At 40.9% G+C, this 27121-nt stretch overlaps 1 protein-coding gene across 2 annotated transcripts in view; it reads right to left on the bottom strand.

Annotated features, from left to right (window-relative positions):
* LOC109931556 (protein FAM102A) overlaps window positions 1-26251 on the bottom strand; it is a 100064-nt gene extending 73813 nt beyond the window's left edge. Inside the window, exon 1 of one of the 2 annotated variants that reach the window (XM_048613550.1) lies at window positions 25500-26251. In XM_048613550.1, the coding sequence (XP_048469507.1) occupies window positions 25500-25645 (146 nt within the window). In that variant the 5' untranslated portion in view covers window positions 25646-26251. The remainder of the gene's footprint in view (window positions 1-25499) is intronic. The other variant, XM_048613551.1, reaches the window with a different exon arrangement.
* Between the last annotated feature and the right edge of the window lie 870 nt (window positions 26252-27121).

Genomic DNA, 27121 nt, shown 5'->3' with positions numbered 1-27121 from the left:
TTTAAATCTGAGATAGGTACATTTTGGTTAAGAAAGGTATTAAGGCACATGGGTCAAAGCCAAGTATATGTAATTAGACCACAGATTATCCAAGCGAATGGCTGAAAGACTCAAGGGGCTGAATGGCCTATCTTGTTCTAATGTTCCTATATATGCACTTTCAAAGAGGAATTCAGTTAGTTCCACTCCCTAGAACTCTCCCCGTAATCTCTGCCGTTGTTTTTCTCCAAATGTTTATCCAATTATTTCTTAAAAGCTACAATGCGTGCACTCTCCCAAAAACTGGTTGCTGAAAATCAAAAAGTTGACTTTTTAAAATTGATCTTTACTTGCTTTAAAACAGTTTGCATTGAGGTAGGAAAGCATGAAATATTAAATTCAATGCGTGAAGAGCAAAGTGATAGCCAGTAACCTTAAGTGCTTAGAAGTCATAGCATATGATTTCCTTGCACCCTCTATTCACTCGATGCAGTAAGGTGCTCCCTTCACAATTAACACATCAATTTTCAGAAAAACAAATGCAAAGTTCCAAATGGCAGCACAGCCTCAGTCCGAAGGCCGCTCGAGTGGAGTGTACACTTGTACCGAATCTGGCCACTGTATCCTTACAGGAAGTGCACTCCAAATCCTGTACACTTGTTGCATAATCAAACAAAAAAAGTCTTCTCATGTCACGTCTAGTCAACCATGTAAATCTGCGCTCTTGGGTTAATCAGCCCTTCAGTCATTAGCAGTAGTTTTTTCTTCCTTTTAAGAAACACTGACTAATTTTAAACACCTCTATCAAATCTCTTGCCCTCCTCCACTCCAAGGAGAACAACCCCAGCTTCTCAAGTTTAATCAAATCACGTAGTCCTTCACACTCAAATCACTCAAATCTACTGTACATCCTGTAAAGCCTTCAAAACTTTCCACTGGATTTTAAACAAGTGCGTTCCTTAAAAAATAAAAAAATCACAAGGCGGCAATCTAAATGGGACAGGGAGAATGGGTCACATATTAGCCTTTAACCACTGGGACCTGGATTCAAACCCAAACTAATACAGAGAAATCCCCTTTGCTACCTTGCTTTGAAAAGATCTTGTGAAACGAGGGAGGTTTGTTTCAATCAACCTTGATGGAGATGAATTTAAGCAAAACGGTTGCCATTTCTGCACTAATTGGTAATCTTACCAAAGGTTGCTCCTTATTTTAACTGACATGGGAGAACTGGATGTGGAACCTGGAAACATTCAATTGCAGAAGCATAACACCTTAATTAGGATAAAATTTATACAAATTAGAGTTAGTGAATTATGTAACAAAGCAAGAAGCTTATTGACAATTGAAGGCAAACTCATTAGTGGAGCAACAGGCTGAAAACAGAATCATATTAAGTCACATATGATACAAGGTTCAGTAATACATCGCACAATTTCCATTGAAAATCCCAGACTCTGCTAAGGAGGCACTGGGATTCTGCCTGCTGCCACCCACAAATTCTGTCAGTCAGTAAATCAAACTTCAGTGTGGAAGCAGGCCATTCAGCCCATCAAGTCCACCTCAACCATCTGAAGAGCACCCCCATCTCTGTAACCCTACACTTACCATGACTAAACCAAGCCTGCAGACCTCTGAACAATACGGGGCAACATCCCATGACCAATCCACCTAACCTACACATCTGTGGACTGTGGGGGGGAAAACTGGAGCAGCCAGAAGAAACTCATGCAGACACGGGGAAGAATGTCTGTGTGGAGTTTGTACAGTCACTGAGGGTGGAATTAAACCTGGGTGAGGCAGCAGTGCTAACTACTGAGTCACGGTGCTGCAAATCAGCATTCCAAAATCCCAAATACTGAGCTCTTATTTCTGGTCACTACCAGGACGTCTGATGAAAATAAACAATGGAAATCAGCTGATATATCATCCACAAAAAGGGATATGACAGAAGTAGAACCTAGTCCCAAAGAAACACCAGCTGCAAATTGAACATGAATTGCCTGCACTGATTTGTAATTGACAGATTTACTGGTGCAATTCCATTTTCAAGCTCATGAAATGGCCATGAGTAAAAACAAGCAACATGGACAATAACCAGACATGAAAGTTACAGATTTAAAGGAAGAAACTAAGAAATAAATGCACACAGTATGGATTTTGTACATCAGGAGAAATGCATCCGTAGAAGTCAGCTAACAGGCTGAACTGTCAGCCCATGGAGTTGAAAACTATTTTACAGATTTCTATTAGCAATGTGCAAACATTTGTTTCAAAAACTCTCAATAGTCAAATAACGATGAGTGGCCACTTTGGAGTTATACAAGAGAGCTGCTAACATTTGAACTGTGCCTAGGTACCTGCATCATAATCAGGTTAGAAAATCTCACTTGATTTGACAAGACTGTAGGAGCATGTGACCTGTTCTCACAGAAAGCACTTCAACTTAGATTATGCTGTTGATATAAGTCATCAGTCTAAATATTGCAAAGATATGCTGGACAGTAACTTGAGAAAGCAATAATTCAACAAGTGGACAAATAGTTGGCAGTTTACATATTGGACATGATTGCATCAGTTTCCGTAACAATATATATTGGAATGACGGACAGTTTTTTCAGGAAATTTCATGGTTTTCTATTCATTTGCCTTTAACAGGGAGGCAGTGGCCTAGTGGCACTGTTGCTAGACTATTAATCCAGAAACTCAGCTAATATTCTGGGGACTTGGGTTCAAATCCCACCATGGCAGAGGATGGAACTTAAATTCAATAAAGAATCTGAAATTAAGAGTCCAATGATAACCATTAAGCCATTGGCAATTGGTGGAAAAATCCATCTGATTCACTTTAGAGAAGGAAATCTGTCTACCTTACCTGATTTGGTCTACATGACTCCAGAGCCACAGCAATGTGGTTGGCTCTCAACTGCTTTCTGGGCAATTAGGGATGGGCAAAACATGCTGGCACAGCCAGAGATGTCCACATCCCACGAGTGAAAACAAAACCATTCAAACCTAACTAGCACATATTGTAACTAATGAACACATGGATTTCTGAACTGTTAAATACACAGAACTTAGATGGTCGCAGGGTGACTTAGTGTCTCAAGAGCCTTCTGCAATGAAGGTGCTGTACTGAGTTTTAAAGATCAGGAAGATCACACATCCAATCCTTAGTCTGTGCTGAGTTAGATGCTGTCAGCCAGTACTTATGTTGTGAATTCTGAATTTAATCAGAACCAAGAAACCATTAGAGTGGGTAAATTACATGAAAGGCAGGAAAAAGCCAAATCTTTATTTTCATCTGCAAGAGACTTCCATCAGTTTTTTTATGGATTTCACCTGACTCAGAAGGTAGTGTAAACCCTAGTGAGAGACAGGAATTAGTAGCATGCACAGTGTAGTAGAAGGAACTTTGCATTTTGAAGATGCACAACAGCAGGTTGGCATTAAGCCAAGGTCATGCCTTAGTCACGTGGATGTTAAAAAAAATCTCAACGAGCACGAGATACCACCTAGTGACCTGGAAAACACTTCAACTATTAACAAAACTGACTAATTGATCATTCATTTCTATGCTTGCTGTGTGCAAACTAGTTATCGTTTACCTACGGCAACTACTTCTGACTGCAAAACATAAGCATTGAGTGGAATAATAGGAGCTATGCAAAACTTAGCTATCTTTTCTTTGTCTTTCTCAAAAATACATATTCTTAGGCAAGAACTTGGCAACGATCACCATGTCAAAAAGCTTGGACACCAACAGCCCAGACTCATGTGATGAGTGGCCACTTGGGAGTTATACAAGAGAGCTGCCAACATTTGAACTGCGCCCAGAATGAGTCATTGTCTTCAGGACAGTTGGGGCTGGGGGGGGTCGGAGAGAAATGAGGAGAAGGTAGGGGGTGCGGGAGGAGAGGGAGAACGATTTGATACACAGCAATTTAAACAAATCACACAAAACCGATGATTCTACATTTGGAATTTGATCTCTCGAGTTTAAAGGGATCTTGTCTTAAACCAAAGCTTCCCAACCCATTTGGTCACAGTCAGCTGTAATCCATTCGCTCAGTACCACAGCAACCACTGAACTGAACCACAAAAAAAATGTCAGTGATCCAGTAAATGTCCGTGTTCTGCATTGCGTTTCCCGTGTAACCCAATCTAACTACTCCCATTCCCCATGTCAGACTGCACTTTCATCTGACCCTCAATTGGTGTACATTCTCTCCTTTTCCCATACATTCCAGTGTAAAACCCTAAACCACTGCCATGCAACTTTTTCATTACTGTTTTATATAGAATTAAAAACATAAGTGTTTTCTTTTGCCTTCAGCTCTCAATTAATTAAAAAACTGCACATCTGGTACCAAAAGGAACATGTGTCTTTGATGTCATTTTAACCTGGAACTTTGTCAAGTCTGCACAAATCACTTCTGCACCATTTATCAATCTTGCCTACAGTACATACTGACTGACTGTCAGATCCAATCACCATTTTATGCTCCAGACTGAAAGTTTCCATTAGAAAACCTCATGCCCTTTATCCCAAAAGGGGATTACAACAGGGACTGTTTAGAATTGTTAACACTCAACACAAACCACACTGTACTGATGGCTACATCAATAACCATTTAAAGGCACGCAAGTGCATTCCACACCAATTTGGAGCATGTCACTTAGTGGACTTGGGATAATGTAACATGCTGTGAAAATAAACTAACCGTTAAGTGGGATAATTGATAAGAAATCATTTCCCAAAATTAGTAAAATATTTCCTTTCAGTCATCATTCCTTGTTATGTAAAGGCATCATACTAACAAGGCAGATTGCTCTATCGTTAACCCAGATTAGGTAATTTTCATTCTTAATGCAATAGACCAAGAGGTGATCTCAAATTATAGAATATTCTGGAGTTCTGTTTAAAGAAATAAAACAAACTTCACCCAAAGTACCTGATGTTCAGGCTCTTAAAAAAAAGAGAGACAGGAAGACAAGTGAGTGCAGAACCAAAAAGTAACTAGACTCTGGTATCAAGTGTCAGCAAGCGACAGACAGACAGTTATGGGTTCTGGGTGCAATTACAAAATGGAGCATTGCATCCAGGCTTAAAAAGCCTAACGCTGAGGGAGTAAGTGTGCTGCTTTGCAGATCAGATGTCACACCATTAGCCTAACAACTTGGGTATTTCAGAGAAGGTTGGGGAGTTAAAATTTATCCCTCAAAACGGATTATTTGGTTCCAAATTATTAATCGTGTACTATCTGTGGGAGCTTGCTATGCACAACCTGGTTGCCACATTACAACAGTAACTTCGCACCAAAAATACTTGATTGGGAAATGCTTTGAGATGTTTGGTGGTCTTAAAGCTCTATAAAACAAACTTATTAAATCCACTGACAACTCTAAAGGAACAGACACAGATGTCCAGGTCAAATATCTTGACTAACAGAAGAACTGCAGGCAAGTACGTTAACATCCATCTTGCACAGAATGCCTTCCCATTTTACACTACTTCATCCTAATTAAAAAAAACTGTCTACAGCCTCCAGTCTTTACACATTCAAGTAAACTACATAATTTGTCACTAGAAAGTTGTCACCAAAGAAAGCAATGCTTTCTGTCTGTGTAATCATAAAAATTGTTTACTCATTATCCCATGGTCTGCAGCTCATTGCCACATTCAAAATTCACTGCATCACTGACAACATTCTCTCAAAAGAAACACATGGCAGCCTTGTAAAAACAAAAGGAGAACTGTATGCGGTGTTATTGTGCATCATTCCTCCACTCTCCAACCAACAATAGCTCAAGTCTCAGCAGTCACACTGTACAAAGCACTGCAGAGCTCCAACTTTCATTGCAATTTAAAGGGCAGGCTGGGTGATGTATTTATCCTTTGTTTGGAAGGTCTCTTTTGAATGTACAAAGACAGGCACTACCATCAGCTGCCTGGTACAGCTGAATCCTGATGGATTTCCTTACATCAGAATTTGAATGTAGTTGAAGACAGCAGGACTGGGAACCTCCAGATGGGACAATGCGTGTATCCATTAGCCATTCAATTGTTTTGCTAGACTGCAAACATCTAACACCACCCATAGGAACGCTAGCATCTGCTGCCACTTGTCACCTTTGAACTATGACCTGAAGCAACACCTGCTCATCATTAACAAAGAAACAGCAAAGACAAAACAAGGCATGCAAAAGTACAAAGCTCGGTTACAATGAGTCTCACACCGGCCAGGAAACAGCATCATCTGGGAAGTCAGATTTTACAGTATGTGTAAAAGATTATTGTAGCATTAGAGAATTTCAATCTTTTTTGTAGATTTACAAACTTTGTTAGCAGAAACATACTGCCGATTTCTAGCGATTAAAAAGATTTTTACTGTACATCAGAACCACCCTAACATACTGTGCTGTGGCAAAACACACTTACCCATCAGACTTTGTAGAGGAAATTCAAAGTTTAGCTTAGGCATTGAATATTTACATTTGCCACATTTTTACAGTGACACCATCTTTCATGTTATGAGCTTTCCCAGGCACAGCCTGAAAACAATGCTAAGCTTGAGATGCCACAGTCTCTTGCTACTTTTCAGGCATCCCATCTGGTTATGGCAACTGTGCAGACAGTGTTGAACAGAAAGAGGCCGAGGAAGGAAACATCTGCTGCTACTGGTTTACAAGTATAGGGCAAACACACAAGATCACATCACCACCATTCCCTGGAGTACAACTCGGAAAAGGGCTGTCCTGCCTCTAAAACCCTAATGGGTCTGCACGTGCATGGGTCCTCACTGCCCAAATTTCTTAAAGTAAATCACACAATTGAAAAAAAGGTTTCAATTTAATGCGAATAGATTTTTTAGCTCATAACTCAAACCAACTGAATTTACAAATGGATAGTTAATAGGAGAGCTAAGTCTAAGAGGCAGCAAATGGTGTATCTTGAGCACATCTTGCTTCAAAAGAAAAAGGACAGCTTAAATATTTAAGATAACAAGGTGTAGAGCTGGATGAACACAGCAGGCCAAGAAGCAATATCAGAGGAGCAGGAAAGTTGACGTTTCGGGTCGAGACCCTTCTTCAGAAAAAAAATCAGATTCTCCCGCATCGGCAGTTCCTACTATCTCTATAACAAGCTTAAATATTTATGCTGTTTCTTCTAAACCACTTGCAGTTCTATGCAACAAAAGTGTTCTTGGATAATTAGTGACATGTTAAACAAAAGACAGCATATTGGAAACAAAAATAGTCAGCATTGGTGCAAACACATTTAGGGTGCAACCCATCATCAGAACTGATCTGACGAAAGCCTTTTGCCACAGTGGCAATTTGTACATTCTCCCCGTAAGTACGCACTGACTGACTAGAGTTGCGTTCCAGCACTTTGGGTTTTTGGTTTGCAGCACTAGCAGCTTTTCATATACTTTGATTTATTGCTACTTTTAAACAAAAATAAAAAAAAAAAAAAAAAAGGTGGGGGAAAATATTTTTCTGAAGAAAACACCCACACCAAAAGCAGCAAGAATAATTTGCATAAACAAACAATCACATAACACTGCACAATTTCAGCACGTAAATAGTTATACTGTGAAATAAATATACAGAACAAGGCTGACTGTACAGTTACAAATGTTCACCCAAAACATTGCAGGATCTGCACTCAATTTTCTGAAATATCTCTGGATACAAAAGTAAAGAACTGTGGGAAAGCAATTTCTTTTTACCCTAAATTTATGTGGCTCACTGCAAGTGAGGAGCCAAATGAAAACATCTGTGCATCAAACTCACCATCTTTATCTAAGTAAATGCCACGTTTTAAACTACTTATAAAAGCTACTTTTTTCCCTCCCATCCCCAAATCCTCTCAAGTGTTCATGCTGGAAAACAAACATCAGAAAGACTAATTACAACCAGAGTTTCACCAGATTGTGTTGTCAACTGACAGAACAAGTAGGACCTCAAGCCAGAATGAGATTAGTTACAGGATACTGTTCAGAAAAGCAAACATATAAAAAAAGTGAAGATCATGTATATTGCCATGAAACCAGGTAGCATGAATTCAAAATCAGGACAACTTTATTTCAAGGCAGAACTAGACCCTGCTTCACTTCAGATTCATATATCCTGACTCAGGATTTGAAATGCATTAGTATAAATGCAAACTGGTAAAGTAAAGTCTCTCAAAACACCTATATCTCATGACCATTTAGGCACTGAAACTCATTTTACATTGTAACAGTGTTCACTGATCTACACTTGCCCAGGGTCAAGCAATTTCTTGATTTTAAAATCCTTACCCTCGTTTACAAAATCCCAACGTGGCCTTGCCTTTCCCCATCTCTACAACCTCCTCCAGATTCACAGCTCTCAGACAACGGTGTTCTAATTCTGGCCTCTTGTGCATCCTGAAATTTTAATTGCTCAAGCAAAAGGTCATGTCTCAGGTGGTGTCCCAAGCTCTGGAATTACCTACCTACACCTCCATTTCTCATCATCCTCCTTTAATGCACTCCTTAAAACCTATCTCCGACTAAACTTTTAAATCATCTGATCTAATGTTATGTCTCTAGTATAATCTCACTGCTTCTCAATTCTCTCTACAAATGAAATTTCTTTGCTTGATTTAGAAAAGAGTCAAACTATTTTAGTATCCCTGTCAGTACTTCACTGATTTGTGACAAGCCATAGATGACAAAGGCCATCTATTTGCCAACAGCTATGTTGGCGGCTTCCTAGGTAGCTAACAGAGCTTGTGGATGCAGACGATACTGCCAGAAGGCTTCAGACCTCCAGAAAGTCCAGCATGTCTCCCAGTAGTAGAAAATACCTAATCTGAAGAAAGCCAGTTTACCTTCCCTTACCAGATGCTGCAAGCTGTTGCTTTTAAACCAAGTTAAATATTTTATAACCCGTGACATTAAAGTTTTAACTAGTAGAGTTAAACTTCTGACAATTCATAGTTTCTAGCTGAAGGTAAACAATTAACTAACTGTTCATAATAACAAAGAATCACTATTTTAAGTATGGAAACCTGGTCCATGCTCTGTAAACTTGGGTCTACAAACACACAGATTGGATTTTGCATGCTTTGATAAAATCTTTAACTAGTATGATGACACCAGGAGCCTGATTGCCAGCATGCTACTACCAGTGGTATTTGACCATAGATTATAGGCTATGCCAGAAATTAACAAATGCTTATATTTATAGAGCACTTTTAGTGAAATAAAATATTCCAAGGCATTTCACAGGAGCAGCATTAAACAAAACAAGGCACTGACCAAAAGCCAAGAGATAGGTGTCAAATTATGAAAGATTATCTGCTTGAAACATGACTACTGTTTTATTCTCTGCCAGTAGATGCTGCCTGACCTGCTCAGCATTTCCAGTACTTTGTCATTTCAGATGATTTTTAACAAATGCAGTATTCTGCTTTAAGTTTTAAGAGACACCTGAAAAGTAAGAATGGAAGGTAGCATGGCAGAGTGCTGTAGGGAGACAGTACAGCACCTAGATGGTTGACGAAACAACGAATTAGAGAAAAATAACACATGATATCTCAGTCTAGTACCACACACAAGCTTAAAAAACAAAATCAACATGAATTACACAAATGACTTTGAAATATTGAAGCAGCTATTTTCAAAGAGACCTTGGAGCTTTGATAGAAGTAGACTCAACTCCCCGAACTAATACAGAGCAAGAGCCAAGGAGAACATGAAGACACGAGTTTAAAATTCTGAAACACTAGGAGGCCAGGGCCCAATCTAGGTCAGTGAGAACATGAGCGATGACAAGCAGGATTAGGTAGGGCTTAGATTTGAGTGAGCTGCAGATTATGGAAGAGTGAATATGGGAAGTATTACCATAGCCATTTTAGAACAAATGTTGACCACAGCACAGGAGGCCTTTTGACCCACTGTCTACACCAGCTGAGTGAGCAGTTTACCCAGCACCAGTGCCCAACTTCTCTATTGTCTCGCACATTTTTCCCTTTCAGATAATAATGCTCAGGTTTTTCCACATCTACTTTTTCCCCCAAGGCCCTCATGATTTTGAATGCATTGATCAAATATGCCCTCAAAACTTGAGAACAGTCCAGTTTCTCCAATCTGTTATCTCTCAAGTCCATGAAAACAGATTACACAATCACGAATCTCACTGCTGATTGTAGGCATTTGCTGTGAACGAATTAGCTACTGTATTTTCCTATGAACAGTGACTATAAATGCCCAAAGTACCTCACTGGGTTTGAGCACTTTGGAACTTTGAGACTGGGCCTGAAATTCTTCCCTGTGTTCTTGCAAACAGGACAGATAAAATCTGAAGAATTATTTTCAGCCAAGTCAGAAATAGGAACACTGGTAAAGACAAAAACAAAAAGTGATATCACAGCTTTCTGTACAAGTACAACACCAAGACAGTTTGTTAAACATGAAACAGAAAATTAAAGCTGCACCTTTGAAGGAATTTCAACTCTGGCCTTACTTATTGATGAATAAAACAAACTTCAAGCCAAGCAAAAATACTGAGCATGCTCAAATAACCAGAAAATGCTGCCCACTGGGTCACAGTTAGTTGTCAAACAGGTAATGCTACTCGTGGGTATTCCATGAGACTTTGATTCTGGAGGACAAGTGGATTTACAGCAACCAGGAGAAAAATCACATGTAAAAATACAGCTGGATGTATACAAATATAACAAACACAGCTGGCTTCACAATGAAGCATTCAATACGATTTGAAAATTCCTACCTTAACATTTCAGACACTTTAACCTCGTGCACAGAAAAATCTGAACATTTCAACAACTCTTTAGGAATGGCTCAAGCTCAGTAACAGCAACGTAACAAAGCAAAGCAACGCAAGGTGAAAAGGTTATAACATACTTTAAACACTGCAAACAACTCCTACACAACATTTAAAAAACGTACAATACTACAAAAACCGCAAAGGGAAAACTAAATTTCTAAGATCCTACTGTCTATTCCTTCTGCCAAGGAGTGGAGATAACATAATAAAATGGAAAACAAATTAAATTTTAGAAACACAACTTGAATTAAGAAGTCAACTTGAAATTGAATGTGTTAATAAATGCAGTTGGAAAATAAGCAAACACATTTAGAGAATACTTTGAAGGCTAAACAGTCTGTCACTATTTCCTTCTGACATGTTATCTTTATTATGCACCTGCTGTTCTGCAAGATTAGATAATCAATTCCATACAATTTTGCTCAAACACCAATCTTGCTCTAATCCACTCATGTCCTAATAAGCACTACAAGCATAGAACTTACACACTGAAGAGACTTAAATATTCTGCACTGCCCCAAGCTATTTAAAAATGACCCAACTTACTGTTTTTTGTTGGGACTTTTGCAATCTGCTATCTACAATACAAGCATATGTTTAAACAAATAACTTTCAAACTATTGTTGCTATAGCAAAATTAAAAGACTAAGCAGCAATCTCACTAATGATTTTTTTTCCTCCCCAGATTTCCCATAACTAATTCTTTTGACGGAAATGAGACTGCAGATATCTTTATAAAAAAGTGGGAAAAAAGCTATTGAAATTACCAGACTCCAAGCATAGTAATATTATTCACAAATTCAACTATATGAAAACAAACCTTTCCCATCCTTCATCTTGAGCTATTTGTCCCAGCTGTAATCTTAAACTAAGATGAAAACTTTCGGGAGAAAAATATACACTTATCATATCTATGTTTAACTTCACACTCAATCCTATCTTTGGTAAGGTACCAAGTTTTGCCTACTGTTTATTTCAATATGGTGTCTCTTCTACCCACTACCCCAGCTTCATTCCCCAAATGCAGAAAAATGGGCAATATTTAAGTTTTTTTTTTAAATTTCACCCACACAATTCCTGTAAACATCTAATCGGCATGAACAAACACTATCAGAAATATAGAAGAATGGAATGCTACATGAATTGGGAATGAGAAGAAAGACAGTAGAAAGCAGAAATACAGCTTTAGAAAATGATTCACCTAGAGCAACTCCCTCACTGAAATCAAAAAAAAATCTAAAAACTGTATCCAACGCAAAATGTTTAATGTTTGATGCAAATTCTGACACTCAAAAAGCTGAGAGATAGCCATGCTGCGGATTGAATATTCTTTCCCCTGTAGGTATGTGATATTCCCACCACAGCCAGGTTAGCAGAGCATATTTAAGTGCAAAGTAAAGACCCAGCTGAAATCACAGCCAATCTTAAAAGCACCCCAGATTACAGTTTGACAATTTTCCACTTTTTGCTGTGACCCTTCGGATAAGGCAGTCAATCAGTGCCAATAACTACCAAGTGAAGGATAATTTGATGCATAGGCATTTTTAATCAACCCTGTTCCAATAGATTATGACACACCTCTGGAGGGAGAGAGATTTGAAACTGGACCTCCTGGCTCAGTGGTACGAGCCACTATCCCTACACCACAAGCACTAGGATTTTGTACATAGATATTGTTAACCAACATGTTCAGAGATAATATTACACAGCATTAGAGCAGGTGGGACTTGAATCTAGGTATTCTAGTTCAGAGGTAGGGACCACTGGGCCACTAAAGAATTTAAGGTTTGAAATCAAACAAAAACAAAAACAAAAACCAAACAAACAAACATGCTGAAGAAACACAGCAGGTCTAGGAACATTGAGTTCAGTGACCCTTCGTTGGAACAAAAGATAACTGGGAAAGGGGGGAGTTTTTAATGCTGAAGATAGGTTTGGGGTGAGGGTTGGGGTGTACTGAGCGCGAGCAAACGAGAGTGCACAAGAGTGAGACACGCAAGCAAAAAGAGAAAGCTGAGAGAGTGATAAATACTGGTGAGGATGCTAGCAAGAAGTATGAACAATGGAAAATGGGTTGGCCGTGGAGGGAACACCATACAAACACAGAATCTGTGGATAGGGAAGACAACCAACATGGAGGAGGATGATCATATTCTGCAATTGTCAAACTCAGCACAGAGTCCTGAAGCCTGTAAAGTGCCTAGGCAGATGAAGAAATGCAAGCTGGAGGAACTACATCAAGCCTGAACAGAGCAGGCAGCAGGCCTGAGACAAAAATGTTCACATGGAAAGAGTGGTGTACTAAAATAGCAGGCAACTGGAAGCTCAAGGTCATTTTTTGCCAACTGAGCGTAGGTGTTCGTCAAAGCAGTCACACTGTCAAAAAAGCTCTCGACTGCATCTCTTGCGTTTCCTGCATCTCTGCCCTCACATCCAATAAAAAACAAAGAATCCCCCTTGTCCTCATGTATACACCCCACTAACCTCCAGATTCAACGTATCATTCTCTGCCACTTCCGTCACCTACAATCTGACCCCAAAACCAAGGATATATTTCCCTCCTGACCCCTATCTGCCTTCCGTAGGGACCGCTCTCTCCACGACTTCCTCATCTGCTCCACACTCCCCACTAGGCCCACCACCCCCAGCACTTTTCCCTGCAACCACAGGAAGTGCTACACCTCCATCCAAGAACCCAAAGACAGATTCACCTGCACAGCCGCCAATGTGGCCTCCTCTGCATTGGTGAGGCCAGGCAGAGGCTTGGAGACTGCTTTGTAGAACGCCTGCGTTCTGTTCATGACAAAGGACAACATCTTCCAGTTGCAAACCATTTCAACTCCCATGGCGACATGTCCACCCTGGGCCTCCTCCAGTGTCTCAATGACACTACCCGGAAACTGGAGGAGCAGCACCTTATATTCTGCCTTGGGAGCCTACAACCCAATGGTCTTAATGTGGCCTTTACCAGTTTCAAAATCTCCCCAGCCTCAGCCTCAATCCATGACCAACCCTCCCTCTCATCCCCACCTATGACCTGACACAACCTGTCCATCTTCTCCCCCACCTATCCGCTCCTCTCACCTCACTGACCAATTCCCACCACTGCCTACCTGCACTCATCTATCACCACCCCACTTACCTTACCCAGCCCCACCCCTCTATTTATTTCAGATCTCCCTTCCCCCACCACCATTTCGGTCCCAACCCGAAACAGCAACTTTCCTGCTCTTGATGCTGCCTGGCCTGCTGTGCTTCTCCAGCTCAACACTGTCAACCCTGTCTGCATTTTGTCTCAGGCAATAACCTATGAAATCTTTCAACAAAACAAAGGTTTACAGCAGCACTTCCCAAAGACAGCGATGGAACCTCTGGTGGAGTGACAAGCTAGAAGTTTGGGTTTCAATCTGCAGCATTAATGTAGCTCTACACAGCAAAGCACCCCCCACCCCTCCACAACACAGTATGCACAGACATACATGTTTTAGAATGTCATCCTTCCAGTTAAATCAATAAACTTTTTACTGATTCAAGCTATTATAACTTACATGTGCATTTCATTTAAATGATTTATGTTACTCAAGTAAAAAGCTACAAACTTGCAGGTCAACAGGCTATAAATGAAATGGTCCATTTTACCAAATGAAATAATCCAAACAGTATGCACAAAAGTTACTATATTCTTCAACCCAATCCAACACACAATTCAGGAAATTATATTTGTATTTTCCTCCCTGCTTCCCATTTGTAAACTTAACCTCAATTATTTATAAGTGACCAGGTAATCCATTACCCCCACAACACCCCACACCCACCACACAAAATCTGGTTTTAAATGTCAACAGTAAAGTATTTGCTTTTTGATGAAACTTTTTAATTTGAAGTCATCTGGGACTGACACTCAGGACTTGTAATATTGGATTTTGTCCAGAATAATTTTTCTGTTAAGAGAATATATTGTTCCACTCCTGTTGCACAGTTCTCAAAAATACCTCCATTTTTTAAATTCAATTGTTTCCTCCACTACTGACAGAGAGATCCTTATTTGACAAACCAAACATGGATATATTGTAAAATAAACCAAATAGACAGTAATCCCCAAAGAACTTTCAAGCACACATGCTTTTTCCATGATTCTGAGTGGTTGAGCAATGACTAAACATTTCAAACTAACTCTTTTGGCTGCACAAATGAAAGTCAGGCATGAACTTAAAATATAATGGGAGAAATAAGGACTTATGGTGCAGTGGTAATGCCCAGTTCTCTGGGCCACTAGGCCTGGGATGAAGTCCCACCTGCTCTAGAGGTGAGTCATAACATGTCTGAACAGGTTGATAAATACCGACAGCAGTAAAAATACGCGCACTGCCTACCTCACCGCATTTGAGCTGCATGTTCATTTTATAAAAGAAATTCATTCACGGGATAAGTGAGTGGCTGGCCAGGCAGCATTTGTTGCCCATCCCTAACTGCCTCTCATGGGGCATTTGAGAGTCAACCACATTGCTGGGGGTCTGGAGTCACATGTAGGCCAGACCAGGTAAGGTAAGCAGCTTCCTTGCCTAAAGGGCATTAGTGAGCCAGATGGGTTTTTCCAACAATCGACAATGGATTCATGGTCATCATTAGATTCTTAATTCCAGATAGGTTATTGAATTCAAATTCCACCATCTGCCGTGGTGGAATTCAAACCCGGGTACCCAAAACAGTATCTGGGTCTCTGGATTAACAGTCCAGTGATAATACCACTAGGCCATTGCCTCCCCATTTGGCAGAGAGTGAAGCAGCACTGATGAAAGTCACAAGGCAGTGTAGTTCACCAACACCAAAATGACAGAAGGTTACAAAAGGGATGTGAAAAGAGAAAAATCTTAAAACATTTGTATGTTATCACAATTTGACCCATCATCCTATGGAGGTCTCAATACCATCTCCTGATTTGGGAGAAGTGAGCAATTATAATTATGAACACTCCCACTGTATGGTTAAGTGGTGCTTTGCAGATGGATAATGCTGGGGAAACTCAGCAGGTCTGGCAGCATGAGAGGAGAAAGCAGAATTAGTGTTTCAAATCTGGTGATTCTACATCAGAACTGTTCAACCAGTTCTTAGGAAACAGACTAGGCTGGGAATGGATTGAATATGCAGCCACAATCAAAATATTACTTTGGTGAAAACGCAAGACTTCTCTCCTAAATAAAGTTAAACTAATTAGAATTATATATAGAGATGGAAGATATATCCAATGCCAATTAAGTGCACAATTTCTTAAAGGAATTATCCAAAATAATCTTTGAGCTACTCAAGAATTAAAACTCTTAGCCCCCTGACAGATTACTATTGGAAGTTTAAACCTGTGTTCATCTTTACAGGCATATGCTGATTATTAACAAAGTGCAAAATGCCCTATAAAGCATATCACACTCCACAATCTTTTACAACAGATGGCTTCCCATTTCAATTCTAAAATATTATACAGATTGAAAACAAAACTGTAAATGAGAAGTACCTAAAATAAATTCAGAGCACAATCATTCATGCAGATTTTTTCCTATATACTTGCATCATGGTGAAACCATAAAACATGAATGCAAGCACTGGAATAAAACAATATAAATATCAGTGAATTTAAACTGTAGATTATTTAATTACTCAAGTATTTAGAAAGACCCTGGATAGATTCAGTTGTACATCAGTTAATTACAGTTCATCCAAGTAGTTTGAACTGAAAGACAAAAATTAAAATACATCAATAATTACAGCAATTATCTGAACTGTTAATCTTGAATCTGGATTTTGACAGATTAAATGGAGTGACATATTGCAGTTAATTAGTTGGATCCTTCACCACAATTCATTTGTGAACATTTACAAAATACACAACAGGAGTTCTAAAATTGAGTCACTGCACAAACTGTCCTTGCGTGCAAGTACAGCAAGAAGCTAGGTCACCCAAGCTAACATTTGTCAACATTTCAGATTGGAAAGTTTGCATGAGAATCCACTTAAAGCCACAGAACCCATATCACCTTTCCAACCGTTGCTCATAAGCTCTGTGGTTACAAAGATAACCTTGGCTTCCTCACAATGAAACAATGTGCAATGACTGAGCACGTACACTGAATCATGTTTTCAAGCAGATATACATGAATATAAACACCTATTCACAAAAGAATCTACACAGACCTCACTGGATGCCAAGTACCATGAAAAATCAGGTTCTTTTATCTTTTGATGATATTGGAGTTAGAAGCTACAACAGCTATTGTTTGTACCATGAGCAAATGACCTTGCTTCTATGATACAGTATCTCAGCTCAGGATATTAATTTGCCTGATCTTTCACCTGGAAGAGGGAGTTAATATCAGCAGCAAGAGTGCTGAAGATGCTTACCAGTATTTCCACGTCCTTGGGCAAGGGGCAGGAGATTAAACAGGCCTTACTTCAATTTCAATTTTCATTTATTGACTCTTGCCTGAGTGTGCTTACACATACACACCTTAAGGACGAGGATCAGCTCTCCTCACCTCCCCTCCAGCCAACCACCTGTACTCATTCTCTAGCCTCATGTATGGAGGCCAACATTTGGTGCCACTCACCAAGCATCACATCCTGGGAAAAGAAAACAATTTTTTGAAAAAGTTTAATAGATATATGTCATGTGTGAACAACAGCTTGCTATTGTGGACCAAATAGGTTTACCTGCCTAGTTTGTACAGTCCAATGAAAAGCAAGTTTGTTTTATCCATATACTTTACAGGAAATGCAAGGAACAGGAGACAGCAGCAAATGTCACTGGACTAGTAATACAGAACTCTAGGCTAATATGCTGATGACATGGGTTTAAAGTCCACCAAAACTGCAGTAAAAAGATCATCTAATTATAATGCAATACTGCCAATTGTCATAAAAACCCATCTGGTTCACTAATGCCCTTTAGGGAAGATGATTTGGCTTACCTGATCTGGCCTACATAGGACTCCAGGTTCACAGCAATGTGACTGACTCTTATCAGCTCTGTGGACAATTAGGGATGTGCAATAAATGCTGCCTAGCCAGCAGTGCCCACATCCTACTGACAAATCAATAAAATAGTGGGGTAGGATTTTGAAATGGACTCCATTAGGGCAGATAAATCTTTCTCCCTACGAAAGAAGGTATTAAGTGTTTTGACCTCCAGGAAAGGGGACCACTAATAATCTTTCACTTCAATGCCATGCTGTTACGTAAACAGTAGCAAGAAAGTACAACTCTTTCAAACTAATGCTTAAACAGATTTTATACAAGCAGGGAAATATTAAATTATGATGCAATACACAAACCAAGAGGAATAATCAGGAAATGTGCGTGTGACAAAGGCTGTGATCGACAAAGTTGCAACCAAAATAGCATTAAATCAATAATATGAAAACAGATCAAGGACTATTGATTACAAGTCCAAATAAGTTACTGTATGGTGCTCCATGGATTGTATAACTACTGTAAGAGTGGTATATCACTTGAAAGTATTAGGCTTTAACCAAGTTAAGACTTGGAACTACATTAACGCTAAACCGGTTGGAGATGGCAGGTACCTCTCCATGAAAGCAGATTTTCCTCTAGTATTGTAATGGAATGTAGGCTCTGGACTTGCATGTTTGATAATTCAGTATTGCAACACTCATCTTGTGTACGCATCTGTTCAGCATAGTTCAGAAACAAAGATTGAAAATACAAATTAAATCAAGGTCGTTGTACAGATATCATTAAAATAATAGAAATCTTAATTGATGTTAACTTAAAACAGATTGTGAGCAGAAAAATACAAGACAATGGTTTAAGAATCAAAACTCAATGTGACAAAAACAGACTTGTTCTTTTATAATGTCTGTCACAACCTCAAAGCATTTTACAACTGAACAAGTACTACAGTCTAGTCAGAGTTGTTTAAAATGTTTGTAAGAAATATTAACTCTGCTCCTCACAGAAATAAATTTACAGAACAGATTATCAACAAAGTTCCAAGAACAGATACAAAATAAACCATGGAAATTTAACCCATGCTGTTGGTATCATTCTGCATCACAAGCCAACTATCCAGTCAACTGAGACAACCAACCCAAAGTAACAGCAAAATGTGTATGGCATGCAGCTGCCACAACTATGGCATGAAGTGAGATGGTTCTCTCAACCAGGAGGAAACTGCACATGGAGCACCAGAGAGAATGGCATTAAAGTAACACTTCTATAAACATTATCAATACACACTTAACATGCAGCACTTTTACACACTGTCATTTCGATGAGTGAGTGCATGATTATCAATCCACATGAAAAGTGGCCTTTTAATCAAGTATTCAAAAGCCACAGCTCTGGAAAACTGCCTCAAAGTCTAATAAATAGGAAGTCCAATAGTGAAGGTTGATGAACTAGTGGTTTCAGCAGTATTGCACATACTAAAAACTTTGCTTTGCATTGAAACACACCCTTACGTTACTCAGCAAAATTTGCAAAACTAACAAGTGCAATCAAAGTAATTGATAATACACAAAATTAAAAGATTAAAGACACTATTGAAAAACGTTTTACAGAAGAACATGTTGTCCCAGCATCCGAGCATGCTGTGGTACAAGACAGTTCAGAGGTCAACATCCCTCTACCTCCAGAGGTTAAGAGCAAACATCAGCAGAGGTAGCAGCTGACCAATCTGTCAAGCAAGAGAACATTCAAGAGTGAGGGAGTTCACTAAAGAAACTTAAAGTACAGGTGAAAAAAAATAAAACAATGCAGCTCTACAGGAAGAAAATTAAAGGGGATGAATACAACAGTGCAGCCCTCCAATCTCCTTTTACAGCGTAATTCATTAACTGGAGATCAGTGCATAGAAATGTATCACAAAACAACCTGGCTAGCACACTCCATGTAGTTGGGAATGCAGATATTTTTAAAAAAAAACACTCTGCCAAAATCTGAAAAGCGCAAATGATATGAATTCAGAATTCCTTCACCTTGATTGCCAAGTTCTACTGTTCTAAGCTTTGACACTGAATCTAGGAGAAATTGCAGATCTGAGCCACTGACACAGCTGACTGCAATACTGTAAAAACACTGCACTGTTAAGAGCTGTTTCATTGACATTAAACCACAGTCCTTTTTGTACATTTACATGGCCATAAAAATTACATGGCACAACTGCAAGAGCATTACAGTCTTCTTGGGTGTCCTGATCAGTAATTATCCAATCATCATAGACACAGATCATTGGGTCATTCTTACTGTTCAAACTGGCTGCCACATTTCCTACATTATAGTAATGACCCTGCAAAAACATCTGTTTCAAAATACTTTACAAGCGAAGTTATAAAAGGCACTACATAAATGCAAGCTAGTCTTTAAAACAAAAGGGCAAGATATACCTCAGGGAATCTTCCTGCAGGACTTTAGTATTACAGCTTGTTAGGGACAATTGTTTTGCATCTAGTCACAATTGTTACAGGACAGAGGAAGCTGTTCAACCAATCTTGTTAATAACAGCTCTCTAAATGTCACTTGGTGATTCGTTCATTCTGCCACTTTCCCCACATAATCCTGCACATCTTTCCTTTTCAATTAACCATCTAATTCACTTGACTGCCTGGATTGAACCTGTCTCCACCAAATTTTCTGGAATGCACTGTCTGAGCTCTGTGGGAAAAGCCTTGCCTTATTGATGCTGGTGCTTCTTACACAAATATTTAAATCCCCTCATTCTTGATCCTCTCACTAGTGGGAATAGTTTCTCCTATCTACACTGTCTGTATCACTAACTCTTCAATTTGAGAGTCAGATCCCCCTCGTTTCTCCACAAGAAAAAGACCTAAAAACTTCTCCAATTTATCTTGGAGAACAGAATTTCAGACATGACACCACCTCACGCAAATAAAATTCCTCATTTTAGCCAGAATTAATCTGTACAATGAATGGCCTTTGACCTGAAGCAAGTTAACTGTTTCTCTGTACAGAGATGGATTTGGCCTACAAAAGGTGAAATCATTCTGCACTCCTTTCAGGTTGAGCATTCTGCTATTTGTCAACAAAAATTACTTCATGTATTTTTTCCACGATGATAACTTCCTTAAAAGCTTCACAACATTTGCAAGTGCAAATTGGGAAAAAGTGTTAGAAGAGACTAATGATGACCATTGCTGACTGTAGGAAAAAGTTATCTTGTTCACTAGTGTCCTTTAGGGAAGGAAATCTGTCCTTAACTGGTCTGGCCTACACGCAACTCCAGACCCACAGCAATGTGGTTGACTCTTAATTGCCCTCTGGGACAGGCAATAAATGCTGAACTAGCCAGCGATGCCCACATCCTGTGAATTAATTTAAAAAAGAAAGACTGGACCCAAAAGCTAAACTAAAGTACCCTGGAAGTGACTCAAAGAAGTCTGCAAGTTTGTGTTTTGTCAAAGTAAAATCCCATGAAACTGTTACAATACTGTTCTATAATTGCATGTGCAATGCAATCTCTGGAATGGTTTTACATTCCATACTTTAGTGCTCAAAATAGCGAGAGACAGCAGTCTACAACCACAATAAGAAACATATAGTTATGTGTTTTGATTAGAGCTCATCACTATCTATGACTTGCTGTCACACTGAATAGACACCACTTTCCTGATGCCCCATAGCTTTCCTGCCACCTCAGAAGCTCCATTGGCATCAAATACTTCATTACTGTTCTACCATTAGTCATCCAATGAAGACCAACAATGCCAACACCACTTGCCTGCAATTCTTTCCATTTACTGGGTCCTGGCAAAAGAACTGCATTATTTGTTGTAACCTATTTCATTTATTTAAAAATAAATGCTTGGTAGTTTAGAATTTAAACATAGCTAACACAAAGTTGAAGCTTTTTGTCTTGCACACTTCAGAATAAGGGCGCAAGAAAAAGTCGAACAGAGAGAAACGGTTTTATATAGACTAAAATATGCTGATTGGTTCAGCCATAATTGGCATGGAGTTACAGCAAGATGAGTTAACTGCCGATTTTAACTCCCAGATGAAGTAGATTCTGATTGGTCAGAGTATTATCATGGGGCTGCAATTGACTGACTATGATCCTGTTCTTTACAAAAAGTGCAAATACTTTTGCCTACATAAAGCAGGGTCCCAAGTACTTATTCATAATGCTTCAAGCATGTGCAAATGCACCACACTGCAGGACCAGCTAATGATCTTAAATCGGCTTCCCGTGTAACTCTTAGTCTGGATTATTTAGTGTAAAGGAGAGTCACTGGATTCGAAATGTTGACTGCTTTCTCTCCAGATGCTGCCAGACTTGCTGAGTTTCTCCAGATCTTCAGCATCCACAGTTCTTTATTTTATTTTACTGGATTTTTTTTTAATAACTAATATCCAGTTATTCATGTTATCAATGAAAACTCAGAACACAAATCACTTTCACTTAACAGGTTTAGCCAGAGAATTTCTGGCTAGTGAAACACTTTCTTCTCTGCATTTCTGCTAGGCAGAAAACATCAATGAGGTGAGTTCATTTCCAATATATCTCCAAGTCACTCAAAACCTTTCATTTTCTATAGCACAGCATTAAAAAAGTCTCAGGCAACTGCAAGAAAAATGCCATATAGCTCGGATATCCTAATAAATCGGAACAGAACATAAATCTGTCACAATCTGCTCTCAATGACCAACAATAAATAGACAAAAATGAGCTGTAACAAAATCAGGCAGTGACTGTACTTCCAAAGGAAGTAAGTACAAAATCTAATTCAAAAGATCAGACTTTATTAAGTATTAACAGGTTTAAGGACAAGGCATGCACGTAACCAGATGTCAGAGACAGCACGATCTGATAAATTGCTCAAAACCCATATGATCCTTCAAAACACAAGTAGTAACATTGTTACTCAATGAAAGCAACTTTTAATTTGTATAAGACAGCTTAAATATTCACAGAAACAGATCTTTTTGCACATGGTGCTGATTCGTTCTCTGAACTCCCTGACAGAGGGTGAATATTCGTGCAATATAGAGCCAAACAGATTAGAAGCCCAAGTTTAATTACATGCCAGCTGAAGTGGCAATGACATGTGCTATAAGCGGCTTCAGCAAGCCCAAGAATTGGCCAGGAAATTAAACTAGCTGGGAGAACTTGTGCACACAACGGATGTCAGGACTGAGCCGTCATGATGCATTCACAGACAATAATTCACACCTAGACACGCGGATAAAGGATGGTCACGAAAGAGCTTCCTACACTGAACAAAATGCATTACCTATTGCAAAAAAAAGGTTACCACCCTCAGGGAACAAATAGGAACAGAAATTAGATTTTGCCAAGTTAAAAAGTAAATAACAGTTTGAGGCAGTCCCAATCAACATTACATCATCTGCCAGTTGACAACAGTGACATAACGCCACAGTAAGAATGCAAATTTGTAAACAAAACCTCCAGATTTCTAATAAAGTCCACTTCACATTGAACATACAACACAGAAAAAAAGGGATTCAGCCCAACTCTTTCATTCTGCTGTATTTGCAGCATGCAAGCCTCCTCACAACCTCTCCCATCTAATCTGACAAGCACCACTTCCTATTCCTCTCTGGCCTCAAGCTTCCCCATAAATGCATCTAAACTATTTGCATCAACTACATGCCAATCATTCACTCATGGCATACAAACATTACTGGTTGGGCCAGCATTGATCTGCCATCCCTAGCTGTCCTGGAGAAGGTGATGATGAGCTACATACTTAAACTTCAACAGTCGATTTGGTGTAGGCACCCTCACAATGTCATTAGGGAGGGTGTGAAGAAGATTTTTCCCAAATTCCCTACTGAACTATTAGTGGACCCCAGTTTTAGTCTCTCCCAGAAGCAGGAACATCCTCTGTGTCTGCCCTATCAAGCACTTCAGTCATGAGATCCTTCCCTTTATTGGTATGTTGGCTCAGTGATTAGTACTGCTGCTTCACAATGCCAGGGACCCAGCTTCAACTCCAGTCTCAGGCGACTGTGTGGAGTTTGCACACTCTCCCACTTCTGCGTGGGTTTCCACTAGGTGCTCCAGTTTCCTCCCACAGTCCAAAGATGTGCAGGTTAGGTGGACTGGCTACGTTAAATTGCCCATATTGTCCAGGCTAGGTAGATTAGCCATTGGAAATGCAGGGTTCCAGGAATAAGGTAGGGTGTGGATCTGGGTGGGATGCTCTTCAAAAGGGTCAGTGTAGACTGGAGATGATCTACATTATCCTTAAACATTCAGGTAAAATGACCAACTACAAGCAGATCGTCACAATTTTGTTTCAGAGATCTTACTGAGCATAGATGGGCCACTATGTTTTCCACTCAAATTGTTGTCATACTTCAAAAGTACTCAGTTTTTAAAAAAGAGTTTTTGGAACATCTTTGAGTGTATAATCCTAAGCTTTTGGCTGTGCTACACTACTTGAGACAGTGCACCAATCTGCTGCAAGGTCACTGGCCTGAACTGTTAACCCCCTTCACTCTTCATAGATGCCGAGTAACCCCAGCATTTTGCCAGCTTTGAAAAACTGCCGTCATCTTAAACTGGCCTTTCATGAGTTTGACCTTGGGTCCTGCTTCTGCTCCTACAGTTAAATTAAATCATTTGCAGATTTACCTTTTACCACTTTACATCGCTTTACAGATATTTCCTGCCCAGAAAGAAAATCCCAACTTTGACCATCCCTCACTTTCAGCTTTGCCCTGTGGGCATTAACCCACTGATTTTATGGCCCCTTTTGTCTGGCCTGCTTCTATATCTCACAAGTGTTGGATTTCAAACAGCATACCCCAACCGCACAGCCCAGTGTTAAAAGTGAACTAAACAGTTCCAGGCTGAAGAATTCAGTGTGTTTTGCTGCACAATGAATCAACACACCGGCATCAAGGCCACACCAAAAGTTAAGTTGCAAAAGAAAACAACACTGTCACATTCCTGTATGGCCACATCTGGGGATAAACCAATACAACACAAAGCAGGGTTTAAAAGCTCACAATGACACAATCTTCTTTTACAACTTACAATTAAGGATATTGTCACAATCATGCCCCAATTAGAGTCAAAATGGAGGTCAGGTGGCAGCCAATTGCCCCTACACATTATTTCTCTAGACAAAGTAATTCTCATCAAAAATTAATTTTCTGGATTTGCACAAACTCAAACACAAAAAGATAACATTGTTTGGGAATTCATGTACAATTCTGTGCACCCAAAAGTTATGGTCAGGAGGACAGGGTGTCAGCAAGAGAGAAGGTCATTACAAAGGGGTGGGCGGTGGGACACCAGGGCAGAATGACAAGTAATCCAAGTGGGGTGGATCAATAGGGGGGGGAAGATTAGGGCTGTTGGCAGGAGGGGAACCTGCAACAGGACACTGAAGGGTAACAGAACATCCAAGCTTGGGTGCGGAGGTGGGGTGGAGGAGACGGATGCGTGATGGAACAGACATCCAGAGCACATTAGGTATAGAGTCAATGGAAGCAAGGCAGCATTGGGCAAAGGGTGGGGGTTCAACAGGGCATCCAGACAAGGGGCACAGGGGGGGGGGGGGGAGTTCAACAGGGCATCCAGACAAGGGGGCACAGGGGTAGGGGGAAGTCCAACAGGGCATGGAGACAAGGGGGGGGGGGGGGGGAAGAGACACCTGGGTGGGTGGGAGGTGAGTGGAGTGTTTATTTTATTTTACCTGGTTGAGAGCTGGGTGAAATCCCCACCATCCAGGAGGCGGATTTTGCAGAACAGCACCCCGTTGACGAAGGGCACGGCGGCCAGCTCCTCCAGGCTGAAGAAGGTCTGGAACTTGAACTTCTTCTTCTTCATGATGAAAGCCATGGGCCCGGGCAGAGAGCGGGTGGGGGGTAAAAGGAGAGAGAGTGACTGAGCACCGCTTCCCCTCCTCCTCAACCTCAAGATTTTCTCCCGCAGGAGCCCCCGGGGCTGAGGGTAGCAGCACAGGGGAGGGAGGAATGGGGTTTGTGTTGGGGGGGTGAGGGGGGAGAAAAGAAAGAGATTGAGCAGCAGCGCGGAGGCCCCCCCGGGTGGAGGGGGGGAAGAATGAGGGAAGAGAGACAGAGGCCGGCGCCACTCAGTCAGCCCGGGGCCGCCGACTCGGTGCGGGACTCAGGCCCGGGAACGCAGGGCTCGGCACTCGGGCCGCATCCGTTGCCCCCGGAGCTGGGCATGGGCGCCGTGCGGGGCGGACTGACTCCTCATGGGCCACACGGCGGTAGCGGTGGGGGTGTGGGGTGGGCCTTCCCTCCGGCTTGACCGCCTCCCGGGGCTCGGAGTTGGAGGCGGGGGGGGGCTCTCTAACCGCACCCCCCTGACAGACAGACTGACTGCCCGCCCTCTCCTTCTCCTCACAAGCGGTGAGTAAGCGGCACTGCAGCCCGGCCCTGGCTCCCCGCCGTGGGGGTGGGGGGGGGGAACCCACCTCCTCCTGTCAGCGGCGGACTCCCCCGCCAACCCGCCCACAGCTCCCTCCGCGCAAACCGCGACGCCCATTGGCCGGACCGCCTCACCGGCCGGCTCTCCTATTGGCCGCCCCCGGACCCGCCCGTCACAACAACCGACGAATCACGATGCTGATTGGTCCGCCGCGCGGCAGCCCTGCGATGACACGGACCTTTCCATTGGCCCGCGCCGACACATCCTGTTCAAATACTTCTTGTCGATTGGTGAATTCACCCTCCGTCTCTGATAGGACGTCGCCGAACGCTTTGACACGTATGATTGGCTGACGTTGGACATATATCTGAAGGTCGTTGCGGATTGGCTCATTGTTGGTTTCCTTGTATTTACAGTTATCAGTTATTGTTGGTAACTTATTGGAAAAGGAATGATGTTCCATTAGCCTCCAGTTTATTATATACTTAGCATTTCTAATGTCTCACCGCGAACTTAAATTGATCAAATTCACTGACCTGTTGGGGAGGAGGCCATTCTGCCCACGATATCTGTGTTAGCCCTCCAAAAGACCTTCCAATCTACTGTACCCCTCCATATCATCTCAGAAATGTTGCCTTGCAGGAGGCTCGTTGTGTCTACACCAACGCTTCAAACGAGCAGCATTGGCTTGACTGCTGGTTAGCAATGCAGAATGATGCCAACAGTGTGGTTCAAGTGAACTAGTATGTATCACCTGTGGGAAAAAATTGTAAAGAAAATCACCTTTGATCACAAGTCCATCCGGAACTGGTCAGTGCATAGTGACATCAAGACCCTGCAGGTAAAGGAGATTGTGAATCCTGTCCCATGGCGCTGTCAAAATAGAGTCATAGAGACGTACAGCACAGAAACAGACCCTTC

Source organism: Rhincodon typus, chromosome 28 (assembly GCF_021869965.1).
Source record: "Rhincodon typus isolate 14 chromosome 28, sRhiTyp1.1, whole genome shotgun sequence".
NCBI lineage: Eukaryota > Metazoa > Chordata > Chondrichthyes > Orectolobiformes > Rhincodontidae > Rhincodon > Rhincodon typus.
Note: the sequence above shows the minus strand (reverse complement) of the source record. Positions and strands in the feature narration are given on the sequence as shown.